At 41.4% G+C, this 27,437-nt stretch overlaps 1 protein-coding gene across 1 annotated transcript in view; it reads left to right on the top strand.

Moving 5' to 3' along the window:
• Positions 1-27,437, top strand: part of LOC113027144 (PQ-loop repeat-containing protein 1) — a 59,993-nt gene that overhangs the window by 21,028 nt on the left and 11,528 nt on the right. The window contains exon 4 of the mRNA XM_026176706.1: positions 12,491-12,707. Coding sequence (XP_026032491.1) covers positions 12,491-12,707 — 217 coding nt within the window. The remainder of the gene's footprint in view (positions 1-12,490; positions 12,708-27,437) is intronic.

The following is a 27,437-nucleotide window of genomic DNA, read 5'->3' as shown; positions in this document are numbered from 1 at the left end:
CATAGATCAGCTAAAAGTCGTCCTGCAGCCTTAATGCTTTTGCGTAGCTGCATGTCTGATATTTTCCAGTATTTCAAAGGAAAGTCCAGTTATTTAATGTGAACAGAGTTTTTAGACATGTGGGAGGGTTGAACGTGGTTTATGAACGCTCCTAATTCTGTTGCTTAACATTACATGACATTACATAATGTTGTAATGTCAATACATTCTATTTTTGCAAGTGCTGTGAAGTCTTTGCCCTGTAATGCTGGTCTGTGTATATCATATGTTCACTTAAGGCTTTATTCCCCTCCAGGAATCTGCACATATTAATAAAGCACAGCATTAAAGCATTAAGAGGTCTTCTTCCAACATAACCCTTAGACTAATACACAGACACGGCCCACGTAGCACATCTCTGCCATGAAGGTCATGTTGTTTGGTCAAGAGAGCTTTTGTCACACCCAGTGGTCTGCAGCAAAGAACAGTACTGCTGCTTATCTTTGATTAACACCTGCTTATCTGAACAGAAAGAAAGCCTCCCATTGATAATGTATCTGCCGAAGTAAAGCTTTAATAAACAGTGTGTACCTTTTTCCTTATCTGGACCTCCTGATTCTTCCATCTGGTCAACAGCTGATTATTATCAGAACAGATCACCTTCACACACACGCTTAGCTTTGACTGCATTAGAGCGTCTGTGTGTGAGTGAATCTGCATTAAGCGGAAAGTTGGGAGAGAAAAGAGGAAACAGGTTGTGTTCTACATATGTGTGCACCGTGTATGTGCATGCACATCATGTGTGTGTTTGTGTGTCTGCGAGAGACCGTCAAGACAGGACGAGAGAACAACAGAGCCAAAGTGTAGTTAATTTGATCTCATGCTTCTCTGTGTCTGTCATGCTCTCGCAGTGTGGATTAGAGTGGGTAGAGTGCTCCGCTGACACCACACCTCCTCGCTTCTGTTCACTCCACTCCTTCATCCTCAGCACCAAGGTCACAGCATTTCAGTGCTTCGGCCTCAATGCTGGTTGTCATCCATCAGACACTCTCCATCCTAGACAATTCCAACTGTTCAGTCTTTCACAGCCCTTTTGAATCTGCTGTGTGGACACAGAACGGAGCTGCTTTAGAGCTGTGGAGCTAATGGAAGGAGCCTGAGTGATCCAGGACATTTGGATGTTGTTGTCTGCCTACATCCACTTCAAAATGTCTAATAGCTTTGCCTTAATCTGAAGAGTTTTTAAGCAGAGATATTTGGTGTAACGTGTAATGACAGAAATGGGTAAAGAGAGCAGACGCTTACTAAATGCCACATAATTTGCTAAAATGCAGCTCCTGAATATTTTAACTGATAGCTCAGCGGTCCCCCGCCTGTCCCCAGCCACGGACCGGTTTGATGCCAGGCAGTATTTTCACGGACCGGCCTTTAAGGTGTTGCGGATAAATACAACAAAATAAAATGATCCGACCAAGACAAAAAATGTGGTATTTTGTAAATATAATAATAAACATGAATTCACTGTGTAACTTTATTAGCAGCGTCCTCCTGAAATGCACCTACAACACTGAGTAACATCCTCCGCTCTGCCCCATAATGCTCTCTGGTCGCTATGGTCATGTGTAAACATTTCTTTCAAAATGAGACACACAATTACAACACAGGAAAAGACCCTGAAAACCATAAATGTCACACCCGAGCCTCAAGTCTCGCAGCCCGGCGCCAAACGACTCACGGACCGGTACCGGGCCGTCGCCAGGGGGTTGGGGACCGCTGTGATAGAAGATATATTAATAGTAATAATTGTGTAGTACTGTTTGAGACAGGTATCATAACTCTAAAATCTTCACCATATAAGCCCATCGGCGTGTCTGGTCCAAATGAATTCCTGTCAAACATCAGCATTAGGAACTGTTTTTTATCGTAAGCTACAAAGCTGACGTTACACGGCCGACTCTGTCTGGGAGCAGGTGTACGTGAACATCACACAATCATAGACTCACAGATGTGTTTCTCATGCAATGTGCTGAGTGCAGCGAGAGCAACAGAAACATTGTTATTCTTGTACTTATCCTGGTGCATGAAGGGACATTAGCACAGTCAACTTTGCTGGACTTTGCAGCTCAGCGTCAGCTCTGTGCTTTGACGTATCAAACAAGTCCTCACAGCTCAGGCTCGTGCTACTCTGACAGCATGAGCTGCCAACACTGGCTGAAAGTGCCAGTCTGCAAAAAAGTAGAAGCGAGGCCACGGATGTTTTGCTTCATCTGAATCACCTGAAGTTGCTCCTGCTGAAAACAGACTCCGATCCATCTGTTATTATCTTTAAAGTTTCTGAGAAGAAAAGAATGAATAAAAAATGACTACTTTGGAGAAACTGAGGACTTCTTGTCTTTTATGTCAGTGTGTTAGAAACGGGCTTCGGTGTTTGGGATTAGAGGGTGACGGCTTATCAACTGGCATCAGTAACAAAGCACAGCTGCTCACTCAGCCTGTATCTGAAAAACATGTGAAACACAAGAACAACAGCACTTAATTTGAACCAATGTTCTGCTTTCATTTTGCTGCAGACAGCAAATTCTAAGCAAAAAAACAACTTAAAAAAGAACTTGCTGAAGTGTCTTGAGGCCAAACTACCTTCAGACTTACCCAAATTTGGGAATTTCAAAAAGGTTGAAGACATTTACGGATTGAACGGGCATGCAAGGTAAGATAGAGGATTATGCAGCTGCTGTTGGGGCAAATGAAGGACAGTGGCAGCAAAAAAGCTTTTAAATTTTGATTTTCTCTGCTTAACGGATTTTACAGTGTAAGAGAAACACAGAAGGACTGAGGGAGGATAAGAGTCATGGAAACATGTGCCAAGTGCTCCTTGTGACTTGAGGTTGGTTGCACAGTTTAGCTGTGTTGTACTGCTTCTATCGGATAAAGTGAGATATCAAGGATATCTCACTTTATCCGAGCCGACTGTATATAATTTTGTTTCATTTCATTTTAAATGTACTCGTACTTATTGTTCTAAGGCTCGTTATGTTGAACTGAATACAATGAAATAATCGCACAAACACAAAAATTGCACTGAGTCTTGCGAGAGCCTGACTGTGGTGGCCTGTGCAGACGGGTCATCGTTTTTGAGCACAGCATGCACAGCTGACTGACTCACTCTTGTTTATCTCACAGCTGCAGGTGGAAGCCGTCCGCCGACTTTCAGGGAGGGAGACTGACAAAGGAACTAGTGTAAGAATGAAAAGTAAACTGGATTGTGGCGAGGATGTGAGAGTTTGAAAGTACGTTAAAACTGTGAGCGGCCCTGAAGCTGAAATAGAAGTTGCAGGTAGAAGCGACTCTTTGCATAAGTAGTGAAGGAGCACATGCTGTGATATGAAGCTCTTACAATTACTCTTCTATGTTGCTGTGAGTTATTAATGCTAATACAGCTCGTTAGTTAGTCCTCATCTCAGTCAAAGGTTAAAGAGAACACACACACACACACACACACACACACACACACACGCCTTCATCTTCAGTTAGCATCTACCTGGACTGATAGATGGAGGTCTTCACTGACATAACACACACACACAATCTGGTACCCACACACCCTCACAGATGTACAACACTCTCTCTCACTCTCACACACACACACACACACACACACACACACACACACACACACACACACACACACACACGGGGTGTAAAAACAATCACTAGTGGAGAAATCAGTCATGGATCACAGGAAGGTCAAAGCCTCCCACCTTCAAAAAAGTGCTACTGCAGCAAAAATGCTGTTGACAAATGACTGTTTGCTAAAAACCACAAAGAAAAGACTTTCAGCTCCTTATTTTCTTAAGTATGTTTCAGAATGTGTCTTTCTCTTGTAGTAGCCAAAAGGACTGTAAAGCAGAATAACTCATTTAAATGGTAATATTAACGTTGCACTCACTGTTTATTCATTTTTAGGAAATCATTTTATTAAGTCTCCCGTTGTATCACATCATAATCTTTCATGTAATACCTCCTGAGTGTGCTGTTAAGGCGACAGAATCAGCTCTTGCTGCGTCGGCTGTTTGCCCTTTGTTGCACTGGCTGCTAACATTAGCATTGCTAATCTCTGTTGTACAAAGAAAAAGTCTGACCTTTGCCCTTTGACCCTTCACCCCCGGAGTACAACTTGTTGTATTATCTTTTGCACACACAGGAACAGCTGTTTGGTGGTTGATTTGGAAACTGAAAAGTCCAACACATCCCATCAGACGTTAAGAGCTCTTTATCCTTCCAGGTCTAGTGATGCCTGATTTGAGAATGCACCACATCACAGTGTGGGGTGTTCACTGATTGTTGGTGGGTATATTTTGTATCCTGCATGCTTAAGGCAGCACCCTCACCTAACACAGAGGTAGAGACGCGGACTCACATGTGGTAAGTCAGCTGTTGTCCTTATGTTGCTTTATTTCAGGAAGAATCGGCTGTTTGTTCCACTCGGTTTAGATATTCCACTATGACGATTTCCATGAGGGAAGAGATTCAATTTTCTGAAACCAGTTGCTTAATGCCAGTGTTCACATTTTGACGACAGCTCGGGGGCATTGATATTCCAGCCCATAGATTTGATTGGCTATCATTAGCCATCTTATGGCTTTCCCTTGACTGATTGCTTTTCCAGCCAAGTAATCTCAGTTTCAAGTAAGAGTGCCAGATGACGCTCTAAACCCAGAGAATTGGAGAGATTCAAAAGTGTGAACCCAAGTGACTCTCTTACCTTGCAGCCTTTCAGCTTACGGCACCTTTTTAAAAACGTTTTCCTTCATAAAGCCTCTGTTAAAAGGCTCACAATGCCTTAGCCTTAGGCATTCAGGCAAGCCACTGAGAACTATCGACTGCTGAATGCATTACTTGGATGTTTTTGCATGAATGACTTTGATGATACACAGAACATTATGCAAATTTGTGTTCTTTCTGTGAGTAGATATTTATAAAAAGATGCATGCAGGCTTTTTAGCTTTGCCAGATGTGGCCATGCGGGGATGAGAGACTTTACCGCTGTGCTCCGTGGGATTATAGAACAAGTTATTTTATTAATGTGCTGGACATAAAAGATTAAAATAGAAGACATACTTACAGTAAATTGGGCACTGAAGCAACAAATAGAAAACTGTATTAAAATGAAAATTGAAAAGATGCTGCAACAGAACACAAATTGAAATTAAAACAAAACATTGTTAAGGTATCGCGCAAACAGACAGAAGCTAATGGAAATTAAAAAGATTGCATTAATTGCAGTGGACATTGAGAATTCCCTCGGTGATGTACGATGATGAGATTTAACCTCTTTTCCTTTAAAGGACCAGCCTGAAGCAGTCTGTTAAGTAATCATGCTGAAAACGACCTAAATGGCATTTTCACAACTTACGCTGTTTCGTTGTTTATTATATTTTTTACGTGTCCCACATACTCGGAACAAAAACATGTTTACTTGGAGCTTTCCTGGCAACTGGAAACGTCAATTAAGGAGCCATCCTAAAGGGTCGAATGTTTTCTGTCTTGAACGACTGAGCACGGATGGTAACGTTCTTCAGAAAATCACCTCATATTTCACAGAAATAGCCCCTTTTATTACCACAGATAACTCTTGTAATGCATAGCTACTTCAGAGCGTCCAGTTGCCCGCTCTTCTGTACTGTTGCATCTCAGAATTGTTCTTCACTAAGAAGAGTTTCAAGTGTGTTAAAAAAGGACGGTGATATGAAGCTGTTGATGTGGATGAGGGTCCATATGAAACATTACTGGTAATATCTAGAGTCATTTCAAATAATGGTGATCGCTGCTTCCTTTTTATATTCTGCTTTTTATTACTTTTTTTGACTGAATTGTTCTGTGCTCAAGTGAAAATGAATTTTAAATAGATTTTATAATCTGTGATCTTCATCTCAGTCAGCGTGACTCGACTCAAATATAGTAAAAGTTTGACCACAGGCTGTGTGTTCATCCATCGCGAGCAAAATCTAAACTAGTTCAAGACATTAATCTGCCGGGAAGGCAGTTTATTTATTTATTTATTTATTTATTTATTTATTTATGTTTGTAGATTTGTGTGTGTGTGTGTGTGTGTGTGTGTGTGTGTGTGTGTGTGTGTGTGTGTGTGTGTGTGTGTGTGTGAGAGAGAGAGAGAGAGAGAAAGGGAGAGGCCCAGTGTGTTTTACATTCTCACTATATCCTAACGAGTGGACATTTGCATTATTCAGAGAGCTTGCAGAGCAGTGGACCCTTTCCTGTCTGTCTTCTCTCAGTCCTGTTCAGTTAGTGAACCAAGCTGGGAAAACAAGACCCCCCCCCCCCCCCATCCCACCCCCCTTTATGTGGTATTTCTGCCCATCCAAATGATTGCAGAGCTCCTGCAGCGTCCCCATTAAAACCTATGAAGGAGGCGTGTCTGTTCCTCGTGCTGTCAGTATTCTGTGGAGCTGTGTTGAGGAGACAAAACCAAACTGCGGCTCAGTTCGCGGATTCTGACACGACCGCCGACCACAGCTCCTGGATTGGATTAGAATACGGTGAGGAAGTTAGTTGCTCGCATTGCCTGCGTTATCTAAACCGTCTTTACCCGGGCGACCGTGGCTCAGCGGGTTGGGAAGCGCATCTGTAACCGGAAGGTCGCCGGTTCGATCCCCGGGCTCTCTGTCCTGGTCGTTGTGTCCCTGACACTTTACCCTACCACCTACTGGTGATGACCAGAGGGGCCGATGGCGCGATATGGCAGCCTCGCTTCTGTCAGTCAGCTGTGGCTACAACCTTAGCTGCCTCCACCAGTGTGTGAATGTGAGAGTGAATTAGTGAATAGTGGAATTGTAAAGCGCTTTGGGTGCCTTGAAAAGCGCTGTATAAATCCAATCCATTATTACCCATTACAGCGATCTCAAAAGTCCACTCCACCCAACACAACAAGAAGTCCCATCCATCCGCAGATTAGACCAGCGAGCCGAGCGGCGAACGAGACAGCCTACAAGAGATGTCAAACAGCAACTTTCACACATCTTAAAATACACAGAGCTAAGTCGTTGTACACGCAGACTGACAGTGCTGAGTCGGCACATCTCAAAGCTCTCTAGCTGTCAGTGTCAATTCCCATCTCTGTCTCTGCTCTTGGTTCCACGCTGCTCTCTCTCTCTGCTAAGCCTGATGGGAAATTAGTTTAGCTTCTCTGCTGTATATCTCAGGACTACTCTTTGACTCAGGCACCTTCTCCAGTTATATATATGCTTCCATCTCTAATCATCTTTTCCAGCCTCTGTGCAGCCTGCATCAAACAGCCATTGAAATAATGTCTGGAGTTGTACGCTGTAGCTCCTCCTGCCGAGACACTTCCTCCCAGAATAACGTCACACGCAGGTATCGACATGTCTTTTACTCATTAAATTGTCTCATCTCCAATGACCTTTGTGTAAACAAAGACTCTGTGTCAAGGAAGAGTGCTTCCTCACCTCCTGGCACTTCGGAGTCTCTGGGGTCTTTGAAGTGCGCCTCTGGTCTTCAGGCCCACCAGACAAGGAGGGAGCTCTTTGAGAAAGGCGGTCACTTGCCCTTCCCGACGAAAGGATTCCAATATCGTGAGGGAAAAGGTGAAGTGGTCAGAGAACGGTGCAGGAGGATAATAGAAGCGACTCCATAAAAGACGTCGTCTTCTCTTTTGGTTGTACTTTTTAAAGGCTTTACAAAAGAGAGAGGGGGGTGCAGGGATAAAGAAGGGGAAGTCGGCGTGTTGCTTAATGTATGAAAATAGATTGCAGCTCTCAGGAAGAGAACAAGAGAAGAACATTTTTTGGCATCTTGGCGTGTGTGCTGCAGATAAGCAGAAGGAAGGTTAAGCTGAACTCAAAAATTGAAAATGTAACATGTGAGAGGCTCAGAAAGGAGTGCTACACAGAGAGGTGACACTGATTTTCACTACTCTCATTGGTGCAACGCCTCGATACTTCACCACCTCGGCCTCATTCTTAAGGAAATGAAGCAGCTTTTAATTTTGTGATAAAGGCCAACCTCTCCTGGCACTTCCCTCCCTCTGCCAAGCGCCGGTGGCTGCAGTAGCTCAAGTCAGGTCTGTTTATTCGTGCGGAGCATGAAACACAACAAATGCTGTCTGAGGGGCTGCACAAAATCAGACAACAGTCCAAAGAAATTAAGCTATTAAGAAGTAATTAAAACAACAAATTAACCCAATTAAGACAATTAAGGTCTTTAATATTGTAAACAAAAGATAAGCTTGAAGCTGGGACTAATCTGAGAGTAAAGGAGGTTTTTCAGGTGAGGGGGAAGCTGGAGTGACTGAAGACTGTTCTTCAGTCACTCCAGCTTCTTCTAGCCCATACTGCAGATAGTTCACGTTGAGCGTAATAGAAATCTGAGTCACTCAGTCAGTGATTGAAGAAAGGAACAGTTTACGTTGACCTTGACCTGAAGTCTGTGACAGCAGATTTAACCTGCAGGTTTAATTTATGTCTTACCCGTGGTTTTCAGCATGATGCCCAACTTTATCAAGTTGCACTTCCTGGTTTATTTTCAGGTTGACAGAGTTTTGTGAGAGCCAAGCAGGGTTTTAATAGTTTTGCAATTTTCATTAGTTTTTATTTTTATTTAGTTTTGACTTCAGATTTTCAATTTTATATCAGTTTTGATTAGTTTTTACCGATTGTTTGCTAGTTTAGTTTAGTTTTTATTTTTTTGAAAATCCTTAGTTTCAGTTTAGTTTTGATTAGTTTCAGTTATAGTTTTAGTCGTGTTTGCAATAATTAAGTGCAACAAAATCCCAGTTTCATCATATCACGCAGAGACAGACAACTCACATTCCCACCTATGGGTTCTTTAAATAAATAAATACATAAATAAATAAAGGCAGATGAACAACCATTGATACCAGGCAACTATAAAATGTATATCTTGGCCCCAATGAGACTATTAACTCTCGCAGCACCGGGTGTTCGTAATTTTGGTTCAAGTGAATTGATAAACTTTTTGAAGGCAATTGACTCACAGTTATGTAGATGTCCCCGTCCTGTTGTCTCGGGATGCATCACGCTGCCTTGCCTGGGGTTAGCTTCTGTTTCTGGGGATGAGGGTTGAGTGTGCTCCCTTCTCAAGGTAAGCTAGGTTAGCCTTCTTGTGTGAGCTTTTCAAGTTCACTTTAAGGTTTGTGGGATTTTTTTCCCTTTAGAAATGTCCCTCATAATTTGTCTCTTCCCACTACAAGACACTTGTTTTATCCAAAACACAGTCATATTCAAAGTAATCCCAAATTGGACTCTGGCGCTTTCTCCCGACGGAGCAGCGACACAGACGACTCGACTAACGTGCTGCCACCTGCTGGCATAATGAGACACAGCAAGAAAAATCTGGAAACTAAACTTCATTTTCACCCTCGACTATTGTAGGACACGCACACATCAATGAAACTAAACACATTTTTGCTATAAATTCAGTTAATTTTAGTTAGTTTTGTGAACACTCATTACAGTTTTAGTTAGTTTTCCTTTTTTTGTTTTTATTTTTATTTCCGTTAACGAAAATGTTTTTTCACTTCTAGTTTTTGTTATTTTGTTAGTTTTCGTTAACGATAATAACCTTGGAGCCAAGCACATTGAGGATATTCAGCCGGTTTAGAGAAGTCCTTCAGATGAAAATCAGACACAACAATAAGGTCCAAAACCAGCACATACACTATTATTATATTATTATATTGTTATATTAGATTAGTCTTCTTTAGGAGCGGATGGACTTTTTACTTCTCCCCTCTCAACTTGATTTATTTATTTCACGGTCCAGTTACGGAGGAAAGAGATATTTTAGTCTTACGTTGGGGGTTTCAGCTTAGTTAAAGCTAACAGGGAAATGAGCCCGCTGGCGTTCTTAAAGATATTATTGACAGATTTAATGGTGTTAATTATAACGATCTGCTTTGTTAAAAGCTTTCTAATTTCTGTTCATCTCATAGTTTGTGATGAACGACACAAGTCTGTCCAGAGAGGCGATATTTGTCCTGTCGCATGTGTGTAAGAAAGCTGCGAACCCTGTGTGGGGGTGATGTGTCTGCTGCAGTATGTTCTAATAAAGCCATTAATCACATTTGCTGTTTGCTGCAAACATGCAGCACTTGTTGCAACACGTCTCATTCTGTGTGTCCCAAGACAGCGCAGCAGATGCAGCGTACAAGAGTGAAATCAAAAATGTCCCAGTCAGGTGTTTGATGCATGTGCGCGCTTATTCTGCGCAACCACACGTATGTATCGCGTGTACGGTTAGAAATGGAAAAGTCCTTGTTCAGACGGAGGAGCTGGAAACATTTCTCTCTGAGTGACACAGAAACATTGACTCCTGTATCTTTGTCACCACCGCAAGAAAAGCAAGAGTCGTGCAAAACCGTCGTCAGGATGCGATCAGAAAGTTCTGCGATTCCACACATAAAAATCCAACTTCCAGTATTTTGGTTCTCATTAGCTCATTTCCTGGAAGTCCCATTCTGACCACTCATGCATCTGCAGTGTGCACTGAATTTCCGTTTTGGAACGAGGACATTCAGCAGATGTGGCATGTGTGAAACTTGGTGAGGAAGGTAGTGATGGTCCAGCCAAAAACCCCACAAAACAGTTCAGCTTGTCTGAAATGAGCCACCGCAGTGTGAAGTGTTTCCACTGAATGTGAGATGGAAACACGTCAGGATGAGATTTTTAATAAACTATGAAGAAATAAAAGCCACTAATAGACTTGTGTTGTTTAATATTTCAGAAGAAAGTTATCATATAACTTTTCTACATGTATAAGCTGATATTTGTACTCTTACTGTGTCCTTAATCAGGCAGTACAAGTGGAGTCAAATGTATATACAGTAGTAACAGAAACTTGCTGTGTTTGAATCGTAACAATAAGTTTGACTCTCAGCATGTCTGATCTATTCATCTGACACAAGTAAAGAAAATGCAGTTTAATACCTTTAATAAGTTTCTAATGAATGTTGTGAGTCTGCGATCATTTCTTTTCTTATAGCATTGCTGTCTCTAATTCTTATACTTCGATTATTTTAACTGGAATCAGGACTGATGTCTGTTGATCTTCCTCAGATTTCTTCCGTTGTTTTCTCTTATTTGATTTGATAGTCTGGGGTCGGAGTGTGAATGCTGGGATGTTTGCTTATACAAATGAAACTGAATTGAAATGATTCATTTTTAGTTTAGCTGACAGCAAACTAAATGGTTAATTCCACCTTAAGTCTTAGTCTGGATTATTCTTAAAAGATGAATTGATTAATTTGGAATGAAATAGATTCTTCTTTTTCGTTTGTGTCATTTTGAATGCAGTATCTGTATTTTACCGTCTTGGTTGAACCAAAATGCAATTTGAAGACATCTGTGTGTCTGACGTCTTCTTAATGACTGTTTTCTGTTCATCGAGTAGATCACAGTAGACACCAGGATAGAGCACAGAAGCATCATTCAAACCATACAAGTAAAAAACATCAGCTGACACAGAAACGTCAGTTTGTGAGCTTAAAATCACCTACATCTACACACCTACACGCCCCTATTTTTGCTCATGAAGCGAGCGTACTTGGACGTCTGAAAAGTATCTACCTCAGGTGGAGAGGTCAGGTGCTTCACAGCACACGGCGTGCTCCAGTCTCTACACTAACTAATGTGCTCTTATTTAGTCATCAATCCCCTCTAGCTGATGTCAGCCGGTTTTCCACGGTCATACATACACAATGAGAGATTGTCCATCATCTCATATAATGGTCCACTGGTACAATACTGATGGTTGATGGGAATTCAGCTGTAGTGAGCTCATAATGTTCCCGCTCATAAGATTTCCTTCTGAAGCACGTGGAGTCGCCGCTGTTACTGAAGATGGCAGGACAGAAACTGCTAGACCACAGTGTGGCTGTTCTCGTGTTCAATTTTACTTCACAGTCACACTGACTCACTTTTTCTTTAATGTTTCTGCAAGCTAACAAACGCTGTGGTCTTTTAATTTTCCTCTGAATTGTAACGGCACACGTGATAAATACGCTTGTGTCAATGAAAAGGTTTAAAGGTAATAAACGTAAATGTATAGCTCAGCCTCGCTAAAGTTCAATTTATTACAAAGTCATAGAAATGTTAAAAATCTCGTTTTTCTTTGTTACATTCACGTATGCATGTGCTCAGTGATTTTAGTGCCGTCTTTGCAGAATTCTATGCATCCTGTAATGAAATGTGCTCATTGGTCCTTCTTTGTTGCACCTGTCTCAATCACTCCTCTTTTCCCATCCTCACATAGCGTAAGCATGTCGTTACCCCTCAGCAGCCACACACGCGCTTACATTTATCTCTGTTTCATCATCTCTGCTTTCTGTTTCTGACTCTTTTTCAGAATCTTTCATTTTCTCTGTTCTGCTCTCGTCACCATTTCTTTCATTTTTGACTAGAGTCCAAAAACCGTCGATTACCAGTAAATGTTTGTCTGCGTTTCTATCTCCCGATTATAGACCTGAACTTGCATTACTTCTGGAAGTGGAGCGCCTTTGAGGACTACCTCCTCTTCTGCTTCGGCTTCACCGTCGTGTGTGCAGTCATCACCCTGCTGCTGCTGGACTCTGTGGTGTTTGTGGAGACTTTGGGTTCGCTGGCCGTGATGTTCGAGGCCATGCTGGGCGTCCCGCAGCTGCTGCAGAATTTCCATAATCGCTCCACAAAAGGCATGAGGTACAGTGTGCTCCAAGGTCAAACAGAGCTCTGCTCACTGCCCTCACACTGGCATACAGAGGCACAGTCAGACTTCACTCCTGTCAGGGAGTCTCAGCAGTGATTTATATTCTCATGAACACATTATGCTAATAAGGTCATTTATAGTTACTGAAGTCTCCATGAAAAGAAAATGGAGAGTCACATGCATCTTAATTTCACTAATGAAATCATTTTTTAAATGTTTGAATTCTTTTAAGACAATAATTATAACAAAATTGTTTTAATTTATTTTATTTAACAATTCAAAGCCAAACAGAAAAATTCAAAACCTACAAATTAAAAAATTAATAATTTTTTTCCCTACTAGTCTTAGGACTGTGAACTGCTTACTAACAGTATGTGTCAGCACAAAACTATCTCATGGCTTTAAAAGGTTAATGCCAGCATCATGTTTGTGATGTATTGTTTGTAGTTGGACTTATCGTGTTTGCTTTGTAAGAGTTTCAGATCAGATCATGCAAATGTGCTTTATTTTGGTTCGCAGCACACAAGTTTGTGAAAATTGTCCTGAATTTAGGGTAAAAAGAAGAAGCATGTGTTATTTTGTGTCCCACTTGGTTGTGATAGTTGCTGCTTAGGAGTGTAAATTTACTTGGAATGAGAGGCTTTTAAAAACAAGTGTGTAATCAGCGCTGGTGGATCACTCAAAGGTGTGAGGATCGTGCCCAAGCTCTGGCTGTGCGTTGTAGCTCTTCACCCTGCATTCTTAGAGCCGTGCACGACATATTTCCAGTCTTCAAGAACACTAGTATTTGGATGAAAACAGAGCAGATCTTAACTAAACCGACTGTCTGAGCTGAGGCAGAAGGAGAGTCCTGATACGCGATGTATAGCAGAATGTGTCTGCTTGTACAGAGAACTGTTGCCACGATCTGGAAGATTATCAAAAACTTATTGTCATTCAGCTGCCTCTCATTGATCTGAGTTACCATGTTTTCCATTATTTTGGTTAGTGGGCTACTTGCACCCTCTTCAACTTGCTGATTTGGGGATCTGCTAATTTGCGGTGCTCTCGGTAGAATGCTGGCATTATTTAAATGGACTGTCTGAGTCTTTGTAAATTAGCATATTGTTAGTAGATCATCTGCAGAACTTTTTACTCCCATCAGAGCATTTTTGTGATTGCAACCTCACTTAATTTGCTCCACTAATGAAATCTGGTCCTTAGTGTCCTACAACATCTGCAGAGCTGCACACTACAGCTTCTGATTAGTAAAGGTTTCAGTGAAAGATCAAAGATCTGTTTAACATATATACTCAGTTCCACTTGCACTTGTTGATTTCAGTTTGTGTGCCAGAGGCTGAAAATAGTGTCACAGTCTACAGCGTGTACCGGGACGTCACTTTGATTCTTATTGCACGAAAGGACGAGAGCACGAAGTCGCATCACGGATAGAAACAACTGGGTTATGCTGCTAACACAACATGCTAATGCTAAGCTAGCCAAGACTGAGTGTCTGCTGATCCCAGCTCAGTAGCCAGACCCTGAACTTCAACATGAGCTCTCAGGCTCCAGGCTCTGCTTCTAGAATCACCGTGATGATCACATCAAACTCTCGCTGCGCTGGTTTTTATCTTTGGTTTCTGGTGTCAACTTTGTCTTCATACCTCAATACTAAGAGAAAGATCATATGTGTGTCATTAGGGATTTGTGTTGTGTGTATCTGTAGCTTAAAGGTTTATATTGTTAAATGGTAATTTTGAGACAATGTGTTCAAGTCGTTTTATGGAGAAATGGGAAAGTAATGAAATGAGATTTGTGATGAATTACTTTCTGTATTTGATATGTTGCCTAGCGATGGTGGTGACTCTCAAAGTGGAGCCAGTGAGAACCAATCAGATTGATTGTCTGCTATCCTGTCTTCCTTCTCTCACCCCAACCAATCACAGCAGATGGCCCCGCCCCTCCCTGAGCCTGGTTCTGCCGGAGGTTTCTTCCTGTTAAAAGGGAGTTTTTCCTTCCCACTGTCGCCAAAGTGCTGCTCATAGGGGGTCATATGATTGTTGGGTTCTTCTCTGTATGTATTATTGTAGGGTCTACCTTACAATATAAAGCACCTTGAAGCTCCTGTTGTTGTGATTTAGTGCTGTATAAATAAAATTGAATTGAATTGAATAAGCAATATCAATAATGGAACTGGAATCTCTAAATTCTATCAATTCACATCCCTAACAATGAAGAATTTAAAAATCCAATGTTGCTCTAATATTTAAAGTATATTGCAAGTAAAGGGGATTCAGCTTTAGCATTAGTTTCTGTCAGATATCTAAAACGTCACAGAGAAAGCTAGCCTAGATGCTTTTAGTATGTGACCAGAGCAAATGCAGGTTTTCTTCAAAAGACTAAAACTAAATCAGTCTCATGCCAAAATCGACTGTCTGTTTAAAGACAGGAAACACCAAAATAGAGCCTTCAAAAGAGTGAACACCAGGAAAGCAGCAGGACCAGACGGCATCCCAGGTCGTATCCTAAGAGACTGCGCATACCAGCTAGCTCCTGTGTTCACTGAGATATTCAACATCTCTTTATCTCAGTCGGTGATCCCCACATGCTTCAAAGAGTCCATCATTGTTCCTGTCCCGAAGAAACCCCACCCTGCTTCTCTCAATGACTATCGCCCTGTAGCCCTCACCTCAGTAGTGATGAAGTGCTTTGAACGCCTGGTCAGAGACTTCATCATTTCTTCACTACCAGACACACTGGACCCACTACAGTTCGCTTACCGTCCAAATCGTTCCACAGACGATGCCATCTCTCATCTCCTCCACACATCACTCACTCACTTGGACACTAGAAGGGGGAATTATGTTAAAATGCTCTTCATAGACTACAGCTCTGCATTTAACACCATAATTCCCTCCACACTCACCACCAAGCTGGACCATCTGGGACTCAGTTCATCTATGTGTCTGTGGATCTCCAACTTCCTAACTGGCAGACCACAGGCAGTAAGGATGGGCGGACATGTCTCAGCCTCCACCACTCTCAGCACTGGAGCCCCCCAGGGGTGTGTTCTGAGCCCCCTGCTGTACTCTTTGTACACATATGACTGTGTGGCCACTACCAGCTCCACCACCATCATCAAGTTTGCTGACGACACCGTCGTGGTGGGCCTGATCTCTGATAACAACGAGACGGCCTACCTGAAGGAGATTAGGAATCTGGAGAACTGGTGCCAGAGGAACAACCTCCTTCTAAACGTCAGTAAGACAAAGGAGCTGATAGTGGACTTCAGCACTAAGCAGGAGAGGAACTACCAGACCCCCGTCATCAACGAGTGCCCAGTGGAGAGAGTGGACAGCTTCAAATACCTCGGAGTTCACATCACGCAGGACCTGTCATGGTCCTGTCACATCAACACCGTGGTGAAAAAGGCCCGACAGCATCTCTACCACCTCAGACGCTTGAGAGACTTCCAACTGCCCTCCAAGGTGCTCAGGAACTTTTACTCGTGCACCATAGAGAGCATCCTGACGGGAAACATCTTAACCTGGTTCGGGAACAGCACCATGCAGGACAGACGAGCTCTACAGAGGGTTGTGCGGTCAGCTGAGCGCACCATCCGCTCCGAGCTCCCTGACCTGCACTCAATCTACAGCAGGCGGTGCTGGACCAAGGCCAGGAAGATCGTGAAGGACCTCAGCCATCCCAACAACAGACTGTTCTCTCTGCTGAGGTCAGGAAAGCGATTCCGCTCCCTGAAGACCAACACAGAGAGACTGAGGAGGAGCTTCTTCCCGCAGGCGATACGGTCTCTCAATCACACCACCACACAGTACTGACCCACACATATGGTTCTTACACACACACTGGACTTTCTGGACTTTGGTTTTGCACAACACTGGTCACTATATTCTTCATTTCCGGTTAATACTTGTACAGCTGCTGTTATTGTGTATATATTTATTTATATTTAGATTCCTTCATACATTCTTATATAGTTCTATATTGTGTATTGTGTATTTTGTTGTACAGTTATTTTATTTTCAACTTTAATTTATATATTTATCTTTATCTTATTCTTCCCAGTTAAATTTACCCTTCATTCTAATTTGTGTTGTACAGTTATTTCATTTTTAACCTTAATTTATATTTTATTCCTTCCTAGTTAAATTTACCCTTTTTAATTTTTCATATTTATTTCCTATCTTATTCATAGCCTTTTCCTTTTTTGTTTTCTTTAGGTCATGAGCAGTTGTCCAAGCATTTCACTACATATCGTACTGTGTATGACTGTGTACGTGACAAATAAAATTTGAATTTGAATTTGAATTTGAAATATGAGTGACAGTTATTAGTATTAGCATTAACATTACCACTAATGAACAGGAGTCCACAGATCCCTTAGAAAATATAGTATAGAATTATTTTTAAACGCAACATTTAAAAGGGATCCCTTAGGTTTGGGTCACCCCCCACTTAAAATTCAAGGTTTCAAGGTCACCTTGAATGAGAAGAGAAAGCAGAAGGTGGAAACGGGAGGCAAACAAAACCCTCAGCTTACGTTATGAATGCTTTCCCAGTTAAGATTGTGTCAGAGTGAGTTAAGGTCAGTGAGCATGCTTATTAGCCTCTCAGGTAAATGACTGTGAGATCAATTACACTCCTAATGGCACAGAACCTCATGCTAATTATGATCATTATTTCCTTATTATGTCTGTCGTCAGTATAAAATCTGTGTGTTTATTAATATGCATTTATAAAAAAATACTTTTAATCTCTAGGAAACAACTGGCATCTTTTCATGAGGTTTTCAGGAAGTTACTGAAGTTGGTTAACATTCATACCAGGGGAGCGTGGTGAAGAAAGAAGAGCTAAAATTAGGAAATTACAGTGACGTCAGCTGGAAGTAGCAACTCTCCTCGGCGCGGGGTTTGTTTTCCTTTAGTCGAGATTCCTTTTTGTAAAAATGCACAATGGATACATAACGTGTGTGTGTGTGTCTGTGTGTGTGTGCGTACGTGTGTGTGTGTGTGTGCAGATTGTTAGCTATAGCAGTAGACTTATAACTGATGTTTTGATCCATGTGCACTTACTATAAAAATGAATTAATATTTCAAATATCATGAACTGATTGGTTTTGCTGTGTAAATATTTGCATTATATTTTCCAACATGAAGAATTATGGAGCTATTTTTAGTGTGTTGTGAGGTGAGAGGGGACCCGTGATATACTGTCAATGTTTTCCTATTAGAGACGTTTGCTTTGTCTGCACTGAGCAGCAGAGTGACCAGTGTGTACTAGGGCTGGGCCATATTATACCGTTCACGGTAATACCGGTATAATGTTAGGCAACGATAGGAAAATGAAATATCGCGATAGAATGGGAGTAAAACGCGCATGCGCAGTGCCTTTGTTTTCATACGCACATGGCCGATTGTTGAGTGAAACAGATGAACCAGAATTGGTTTGTAAAAATGGTGCAACTTCCGTGATGTGGAACTGGTTTGGTGTTTGTCCGTCAGATACACAACAAAGCACATTTTTTGCAGAACATGCAAGCGGCCGTTGTTATTGTCGTATTTGTCGGACTAAGATGCTCTTAAATCTGGGAGTAATCTGGGTCCTAAACTCCGTATGTTTCCGGTCAAACAACACTGCAGCATCACTTAGAGTTAAAAACTGTCTAAATTCTTTCATCTTTAATAAAACGATCAGCATTGCTGCTTTACCAGGTGTAACTATAAAGTTTAACTTCCAGGCATCCATGAAAACAAAAGTTATTACATTTAACGGAGTTAGAAGTTAGCAGGAAGCTAGCGGAAGTTAGCTCGCTAGTTTCGCTAGTTACCTAAGCATGATATAGCATGTTCTGACTGAGAGATTTCTGAAAAAAATCAAACGTACAGCTCTGCTATCACTTCCAACATAAATGAAGACAGGAAACTAAACAGCAGTGACGTTTGTAGGGTTACTGAAGTTGGGCTAGCTGGTATATAACGATGTGCTACGTGATCGCTAGCGACACAGCTATGTTAGCATAACATAAACAGTGAAGCTGGAGGACGAACACTAACACTTTTCCACTTATAAAAGTTAACGTGAAGGTTCTTCATGGTTAGAGACAAATGCAATCGCATGGCAGGATGCTGTAAACGGACCAAACTTCAGTCAGGAGAACAACTGAGATAATCCATCCACAATATGAGGTTAGTCATTAATATACTGCAACAACATGGGAATAGAGCAGCTGCCAGAGAATTCAACATTAATGAATCAATGGTACAGAAGTGGAGGAAGCAAGAAGAATGAGTTTAATAAAGTTGGATTTATCTGACTGCTTTGTTTCGCTTAATGTGCCTTATAATCCTGTGCACCTTATGGTCCGAAAAATACGTACTGCACACTGCAGTTTAATGTTGCAAAGCACCTCTTTTTAACTTCAGTGGATATTATACATGGTTATGCTCAGGATATGTCAGCCCATTTCTACTGGAAATGCCTTTTGGTTAAACTTTCAGCAAGGAATTTGCATTTGCACTGTTACATTTTTATAAAGCTTTAATGTACATAAAAACCAGCTTCTTAAGTGAAAATAAATGGAAGGTTGTCTTTTTGCGCTAGTAATGTTGTGGAGTTGTATTTTGTCTCGCATCAATTATATCGTCGGTTATATCGTTATCGCAAATTTTCAAATATATATCGTGATAAATATTTTTGGCCATATCGCCCTGCTCTAGTGTGTACCGTATATCTTTATATCTTCAGTATGTCCCCACTTCCACTTCAGATTGCCATCCATGCTTTCTGTAACTACCTGCACATACTGTGTTACACCACCTGCATCTCTGATTGCATTTTTATCTTCAAGTTGCTGTTTTATGATTTACTGTTCTCTCGCAGTTATTTACCATTTCACATGTCCTCAGGATCTAGGCTTGAACCTGAACATCACACAAAGATTGGCAACACAAAAGGTCTTTGAAGTTGGGAACATCAAATCCTTAAACTCAGATATGTGAAAGTCCCCAAAAATAAAAAAGGAAGTCAGCTGTGTTTGTGTAGGAGGTATGAGTTAATCATAGAGTAATACTGCACAGTATTGGATGACTCATTCCACAAGATTATGCATTTTCAACAGGAATATTTCATAATTTCAGTATAGATATTGGCTTTATGGCACAAATGTTGCTGACGGTTGGAAACGGCACAGATGATCCCTCGCGATGCATACGTGAGGATTTTCCAGTTTCTAGATATTAAACACTGTTTTCCACACGACGGTGTGGCACACAATCAACACTTGCTCTAATGCTATCCCAGGTGTAACAGTAGCTTGTTTTTGTGCACTCACATTCCCCTGAGCCCTATTACAGAGGTGTGATGCTGAGTGTATGGATCTGTTTCATGAAGGACTACGCACCTTTTCCAGGTCACCCAAATAATGACTTTCCATGAGATGCATGGAAAAGTCAAGTAAAGGATGTGAAAGAAGCATGGAGTATATTTGACAGTTTGTTTAATATGTTTCCAGGCAACATTTTTTCATTTGTGCATATGTGTGCACACTCATTCTACTACTACTAATACTAGGAAAATTAAAGAGGTGACAGTTCAGTGAAGAAAAAATCCAACAAAAAAAGCAAAAGACTGGATGAGCCTGACTGACGTGATTGGCAAGGAAAATTAGGTGTAGGTTTGAAAAAGTATTAATCCAAAGGGTTAATGTCATTAGCAAAATCTAATTAGTGTCAGGTATCAAGAGACAAGGTGGAAGCTCCAAATCAATGAGGATGAACTGAAAGCACAGGTTAGAGACACTTGTTAAAAAGAGGAGAAACGTGAGAGGAATTGATGATTAAAAAGAAATCCATGTTGTACTTCATGGCGTCCCCCAAGAGACCCTGGTCTGCACCTTGAATTTAATGTGTAAACTGTTGTTTGTCTCTGGGGTCCAACAATCAAATGAAACCCGTTTTTTTTGCTTTCGTCGTCTTCTCCTTTTCTTCCTCCTCCTCCTTTCAGCTGGTCCCTTTAAGGGTTGCCACATTGAATCATTTGCCTCCATCTCATCCTATCCTTAGTGACATCTACTGTCACACCAACCCTCTGCACGTCCTCCTTCAATACATCCATGAATCTTCTTTTCTTCTGCCTGGTAGCTCCATCTTCAGCATCCTTCGCCCATCATATACACCGTCCCTCCTCTGCACGTGTCCCAGCCATCTCATCTCACCTCTCTTTGTCTCCAAATTGCTCAACCTGAGCTGTCACTCTGAAATAGTCATTATTAATCTGGCTGGTGACTGTCTGAGTATCAGAACTCTGTAACTGCTAGCTCCGTGCTCTGTCTTTTTGTCAGTTCCACCATCTCCCAAACCATACCTCACAGCAGGTCTCACTAGCATCTTGTCATCCTCCCCTTTCACTCTTGCTGCTGTCCTTCTATCACAAATCACCTCTGACACCCACTCCACCCTACCTGCACCCGTGTCTTCACCTCTCTTGACTGCTGCCTATTGCTTTCTGGTAATGTCAAGTTGACCCTTAAGTGTTTAAACTCATCTACCTTCACCACCTCTACTCCTTGCACATGTATTCTGTCCTTTCATTCCTATTTTCTCCAGAGCATACCTCTACCTCTCCAGGCTCTCTTCCACCTGCTCCCTACTCTCAGTACAGATCACAGTGTCCTCTGCAAACATCATAATCCAGATGGCAGTCCTCATCTGTTAGTAGGGCTGCCACGATTAGTCGACTAGTCACGATTATGTCGACTATCAAAATCGTCGACGACTGATTTAATAGTCGACGCCTCGTTTGAAGCTTTGTAAGATCACAAAAGCCGCAGAAGTAATAGGATTTAAGAGTGTAATAACGGACTGAAACAGAAGATGGCAGCACTGCATGTACAAGGATGCCAGCTGCCGTTAAACCCCGAAGAAGAAGCTGTGTCCCAGAATTCATAGTGCGGCCCAGCTCAGTTTCCAACAATGGCGGCAGCTAGTTAGTTTTAATATTACTCTTATTATTCTTTCTGGGTCACAAAATAAATGTTTAACATATTTTCAGGCAAGAATGTAGCTGTGTAAACATCAAATATCTGCTCAGTTTATCAAGACCGCATATTTTCAAAAGCGCTCCGACGTTTTCGTAGACGTCTGACTCCCGGCAAATCGTTTTCAAACCCACCGCCGTCTTTCGCTACTCAGGTTAAACATGATATATAAGTCACTTAGATAACTTAAACATGTTATTTTTGGCTTTTTTTTTGTAGTATTTTATTTGTAGTAAATCGGTTTGGCTGAGATTAAAGTTATAGTTTTTACACAGCTGAATAAACGTCAAGCAGACAGCTGATTATCAGAAGTGTGAGATGCTCGAGAATTTACTCCGGTGTCCTGTTATATTTTAGATAGCAAGGAGTTTATTAAACTTCACCGAAACAATCTGCAAATGTCATTAAAATTTAATAAACTATCATCTTGTCTTTATTTTTAGTTAGCACAGACCTTAAACACTTAAAGCTGTAAGCTAATGATAGTTATATAAGAGCAGATGCTGCTGGTGCAATAAGCTGTACGTTTTATGTCCAATGGATGATGATCTGATTAGTCGACTATCAAAATAATCGTTTGTGGCAGCCCTAGCTGTTTATGTGTCCATCAGCACTGCCAAACCTATGAGAGCCATTTTTCATTCTTGGATCTATATAATGTCAGAGAGAGGGGACTCCTAATGTAGTCAGGCATATAGCTTTGGATGTGCTGACAGCCAAGCAGGTGATACTCTAGATGTCACTTGAATTATGGCCTCAGTGAGCGTCTGTTCTCAGTAGCTTCAAGCTCCCTTCATGCAGTAAACGTAGTCATATTGTATTATTGTGTTATAAAAAGCAACACAGACTGCAGTACTTACTGGTATCTAATGTTTCAGTGCTCGGCTACGTTTTGATTGACAAGTTGCTGCTGTATGTGTGTACATAGTGTGCAGATCCACTTTGTGTTTGTACAGTTCCAAAAAACCAAGACAGCAACAGACAAATGCCAAACCAACAGCTTCAAACTAATAAGTGGCTACGACTGTCGTTCCTACACAGGTATGAAAGCAGTCTTAAATATTTAATGAATTTACTATTTTGCATCTTTCAAATAAGTAGAAATTGCATAATCATCAGTTTTATGTGCTGTTGATGTCTAAGAATAAACTGGTTTCTTGCTGTTTAGTAAACACTGACTATGTAATGTTCTCAGGTTTAGATCTGATGGTGTTTGGTCGTTGAATGAAGCTGCCAACCGCTCGGCTTTTTAAAAGCCTTCATTACTCAGGTGGATGCTGCAACCGGTGCTGGAGTTGCTATTTGTTTATGTAAACAACGTGTGTGTGTGTGTGTGTGTGTGTGTGTGTGTGTGTGTGTGTGTGTGTGTGTGTGTGTGTGTGTGTGTGTGTGTGTGTGTGTGTGTGCGTGTGATTGCTCAGCTGCCTGGGGAGTGTGTCTGTTTTTTTCTTTCGTCTCATTAAAGTTTATCACTTTTGCTTCCTGTCCCATTCTCCTTTGCTAGCTCTGCACCAAAGCCTCCAACCTTCACAATGTCACTCTGTGACAGTAAAGGGAACGCTGACGCTGGCCGTCTCTCTCACTGACAGTATGCAGACAAATACAGTGCTGGGCTTTCTTCTACTCTTTTTCTCTCTTAGTTAAATTTTCTTTATTGTCATGAATGTGAGCTATTATATAACACGTACATAACGATCCGTCCCTTATTCCCCATTTTTATCACACACTCTTACACATACACTCTAACACCTTGTTTCTTGCTCTCAGCTCAGGTTAACACTCTTCAGGCGTTAATAACGCTCCTACTGGGGATGGTAATGGGACCGTGGCCATTACCTGTAGGCCATTTCAACCAGTACCTTTACCTTTACAGTCTGGCCCTCGGGGGCAGCGCTAAGACCTCTAAGCAATTTGTGACCTGTGTATTAGAGCTATATCCCAGAGGAACCAACGAGTGTAATGTTGTCACTCTGTGTCCTGCTTCTATGCTGTTGCTACCTTGTGATGGAAGATTTAATAGAAGCAGAATGCTCATCTACCTCACAATCAATCTAAATTCACAGGTTATTGCCTCTAAAACAAATGACACCTTAACCCTGAGCTTGAGCACAGTTTGAAGACCCATTAGGTGATCGTGGTCTGTTATTTGAATAAATTCTTACCTGTGATCTAAGGGAAATAGCGATTATTGTGAATAAATGACCGATGTCTCTCCATGACATAAGATAATTGGTCCAGCAGCCCGATGAGCGACGCTAATAAGCCCGATATGACGGTAATTCTAGCTTTTAATTATCTTTATTTTTACCTGGACACATTTTACTTTACTTATTTGTATTTGGAGAAGAGTGATTTAGGAGATTCAGCCTGCCCTTTGTTGTTATTGCTCTTTCTTTTGTACGCATCATTTCAATGTCCGAAAGCAACTGTGTTAAAACTGTCAGCGAAGGTTCTCAGTCATCCAGCTCATCGTAGTCTAACCATGTGCAGTGCAGCGAGGAATGCCCAGACCTCTACATTGGAGAGACCAAACAGCCACTTCATGAACGTATGGCACAGCATAGAAGAGCCACCTCCACGGGACAAGACTCGACTGTCCATCTGCATCTAAAGGTCAAAGGTCATTCTTTGAGGATGCCAATGTTCACACAGGCACACACCACAATTGAAATAAAAAGATGGGGGCTCCTGTTATAGCAGCTTGGCTTGTTCTTAGGACATGTTTTGTCCTCTCACACAGATTTCCTTTAGCAACAGTTTAACTTAAACGGTGATGAATATGAGCCGTCGCACTCTCACTATTCTCCTGTGGTGTATATTCGTAGCCCCGAGTGCCAGCACACTACTGCAGATGGAAAGAAAGAAAAGATGGTACTCAACCAACGCACAATACCTGTGTCTCACTCTGCGCCTGTCAGCAGTTCCCACTATCTGTTCCTCTTGCTGCTGGGCTCTGATCAGGCCCCCTACCACAAACAGTTTTCAGCTGTGCCAGCATAATTACGAGAATTATTCTTAATGATCAATTAGCCTCTTTACGTGATAAACCTGCACTGGGTAATGCAATTTACCATTGGAATGATTGCTGTGCTTCTGTACACCTATTCAGATATTCCATTTAAAAACATAAATGTTTTATAATAAATAGAGATTTTGTTATTAATTAATGATTATTTATAACATTCTTTATCAGTTAGATGCTAAATTAAAAATGTGCCTTAGAAAGGGAAATTTCTGTGAGAAACTTTTAAGCTGATTTGTAAACTTTCCAGTACTGTGAATAAAGTTTTAATTACTGTGATGACAATAAAAGTTTCTCATTTTTAATAAATAAAAGCATTTTTCTCACCGGGCTCCTCAGCCTTCACTTTCTCTGCTCTTCTATGCCGTCGATGCTGTTATCATAGTGACAGAGAAGAATTTATTATCAAGGTAAAAATAAAACAACAATAAAATGGAGAAATTCTGGTGAAGTTTTTTAGAGATACAGTGGTCCTTCGTTTAACGCAGGAGTTGCGTTCTAAAAATAACCCACGATAGATAAAAGTAGCCAACTTTATGTTTTTTACAATTATTCTAGATGTTTTAAGGCTGTAAAACCCCGCACTACGCACTTTATACACTTTTCTCAGACAGGCAGGAACATTTTCACACTTTTCTCACTTGTTTAAACTCTCAAAGTTCAAACCTTCGTAAAAAAATACGTCCAGTATTATAGAAAGAAACCAAAGATCAAACCCTGTTTTCAGGTTTGATTTCAAGAATGAGTTGAGTAAAATTTGACTCATCTGACTCTTTGGTTTCGCGTTATGTGCCTTAAAATCCAAAAAATACAGTAACTTCTACCTTCCTTTAGGATGTCCAGAAGTCCAACTTTTTGTGCGATGGTTAGCATCTTCCTCTGGCTTTTGGGTGCCAGCGCAGGAGCCTCTGACGGTGCAAAACGTTTCGTCGACATTGTTGTGTTTGTTGGGGAGAAAACTTACAAACATACAGAGCAGCACTTCAGAGTCACACTGCTAGAGATTGAAGATTTATGTAAATATGACAAGCTGAACGCATCCTGTACTGTACAGGAGACACGGCGCGAGATTGATTGACAATGGTCTACAGCCAATCAGGACGCAGGAGACAATGCGCTGCAAAAAAAATAAAAAATCTGCGAAACAGCGAGGCTGCGAAAGGTGAACCGCGTTATAGCGAGAGATAAAGGGTTGAGGGTTGAACAAGGCTGTTCCAACATTTAGCAGCTACAGCTTCAAAGACGCAGTCACCTCGAGACTGGATGAGCTTTGAGAGATTGTGAGAGTCAAAGTTAAAAATAAACCCACAGTTGGTAGCAGAGGATTTGATGCAGGGCCCAGATCTCAAAGCTTGTGTGGACCATAACATTTAGTCTGAATTTCAGCCTCGCACTTTATAAAATTAAAAGTCTCTTCTGTGTGTGTCTGAAACCGCTCTATGACATCTACAAGTCAAAGCTGTTTTAGCAGCATGACGTGGTTTAATATTCTGGCACATCTTGTTTTTTCAAATATTATTTAATTATTTTCAAACCGTGTTGACCGATTTTGAAAAACATACTTGCATTTAGAATTATTAATGAATGAGATGTTTCTCATTCATTAATAATGTGTGTGTGCCACACCAAGGCTTAGTCACTGTGTTTAATCTGAATGCAGTGTGCAGTGTCTTGACAGCCTTGCATGAAATACGTTTGTTTAGCTTTGAATCAGGTGGTATTTGAAAAGCAACGCTACAGCATCCTTTCAGATTACACAAGATTACACATGTAATAAATATATTTAAATAGCCAGCACCAAAAAGCTTCCCCATCTATTCCGTCCTGTTGACATACTCCAATGAGGGATATAAAATATCCGTAGGCAAACTCTGTGTAACACCCCTTCTTCTCCTTTCCTCCCTTCTGCTTCATTTTGTTTAGCAGAATCCATCTTTTTCTGGCAGGTTGGGAACTTTTCGGTGTTTGCCTGTGTGCGATCGATCAACATGCATAATTCATAGTTAGTGCGTTAAGAGCAGCTAGGCTCCTCTCTCACTGGGCCCTTTGATTTTCGTCTCTATCTGCCCCCCTCGGGGAGATCTGCAGCCCCGCTGCTAAATCACCTCACCAGCATGTGTGGGTGCACATGTGAACACGCACTTAAAACAGCATGTGTGGACACACATTTTAACCCAATGCACACATGCATGTTTGCTTTAAAAAATAAAGATGGAAAAGGGGATCTGAAGCTCTTCAAAGCTTTTAAGCATCAGCCCCTGTTTCTCCAGTGGGCCTTTTTCCACAGAGCTTTGTACTGGATCAGCAGTTTCTGGGACCTTCTGAACCCCCCTCCCATTGAGACTTTTTTATAGGTCTCAGATGCAAAGTGTGATTCCCAGCTCAAAGCTTAAAGCTGTTGTGGGTTGGATCAGCTGCTTATTTATTTCAGTGGCAGCAGCAGTGGAAATGTGCTGTTTTTCTACTGAGATACCGAGGGCAAGATTTTAGCTCTTCGTTGTGGAAAAATCTACAGACAAATCTATCTAAATCAAGGACAGTTAGCGGAGAAACAACTGTGAAGGCAACTATTAAGTGTGACTCAGTTTCTATTACAAGTCACGTGGCACTTTGCCAATGACTCTACTATTATCTTCACTGTTATACACCAGCTTTACCAGCATTTAG

This window comes from Astatotilapia calliptera, chromosome 7 (genome assembly GCF_900246225.1).
Source record: "Astatotilapia calliptera chromosome 7, fAstCal1.2, whole genome shotgun sequence".
Taxonomy (NCBI): domain Eukaryota; kingdom Metazoa; phylum Chordata; class Actinopteri; order Cichliformes; family Cichlidae; genus Astatotilapia; species Astatotilapia calliptera.
Note: the sequence above shows the minus strand (reverse complement) of the source record. Positions and strands in the feature narration are given on the sequence as shown.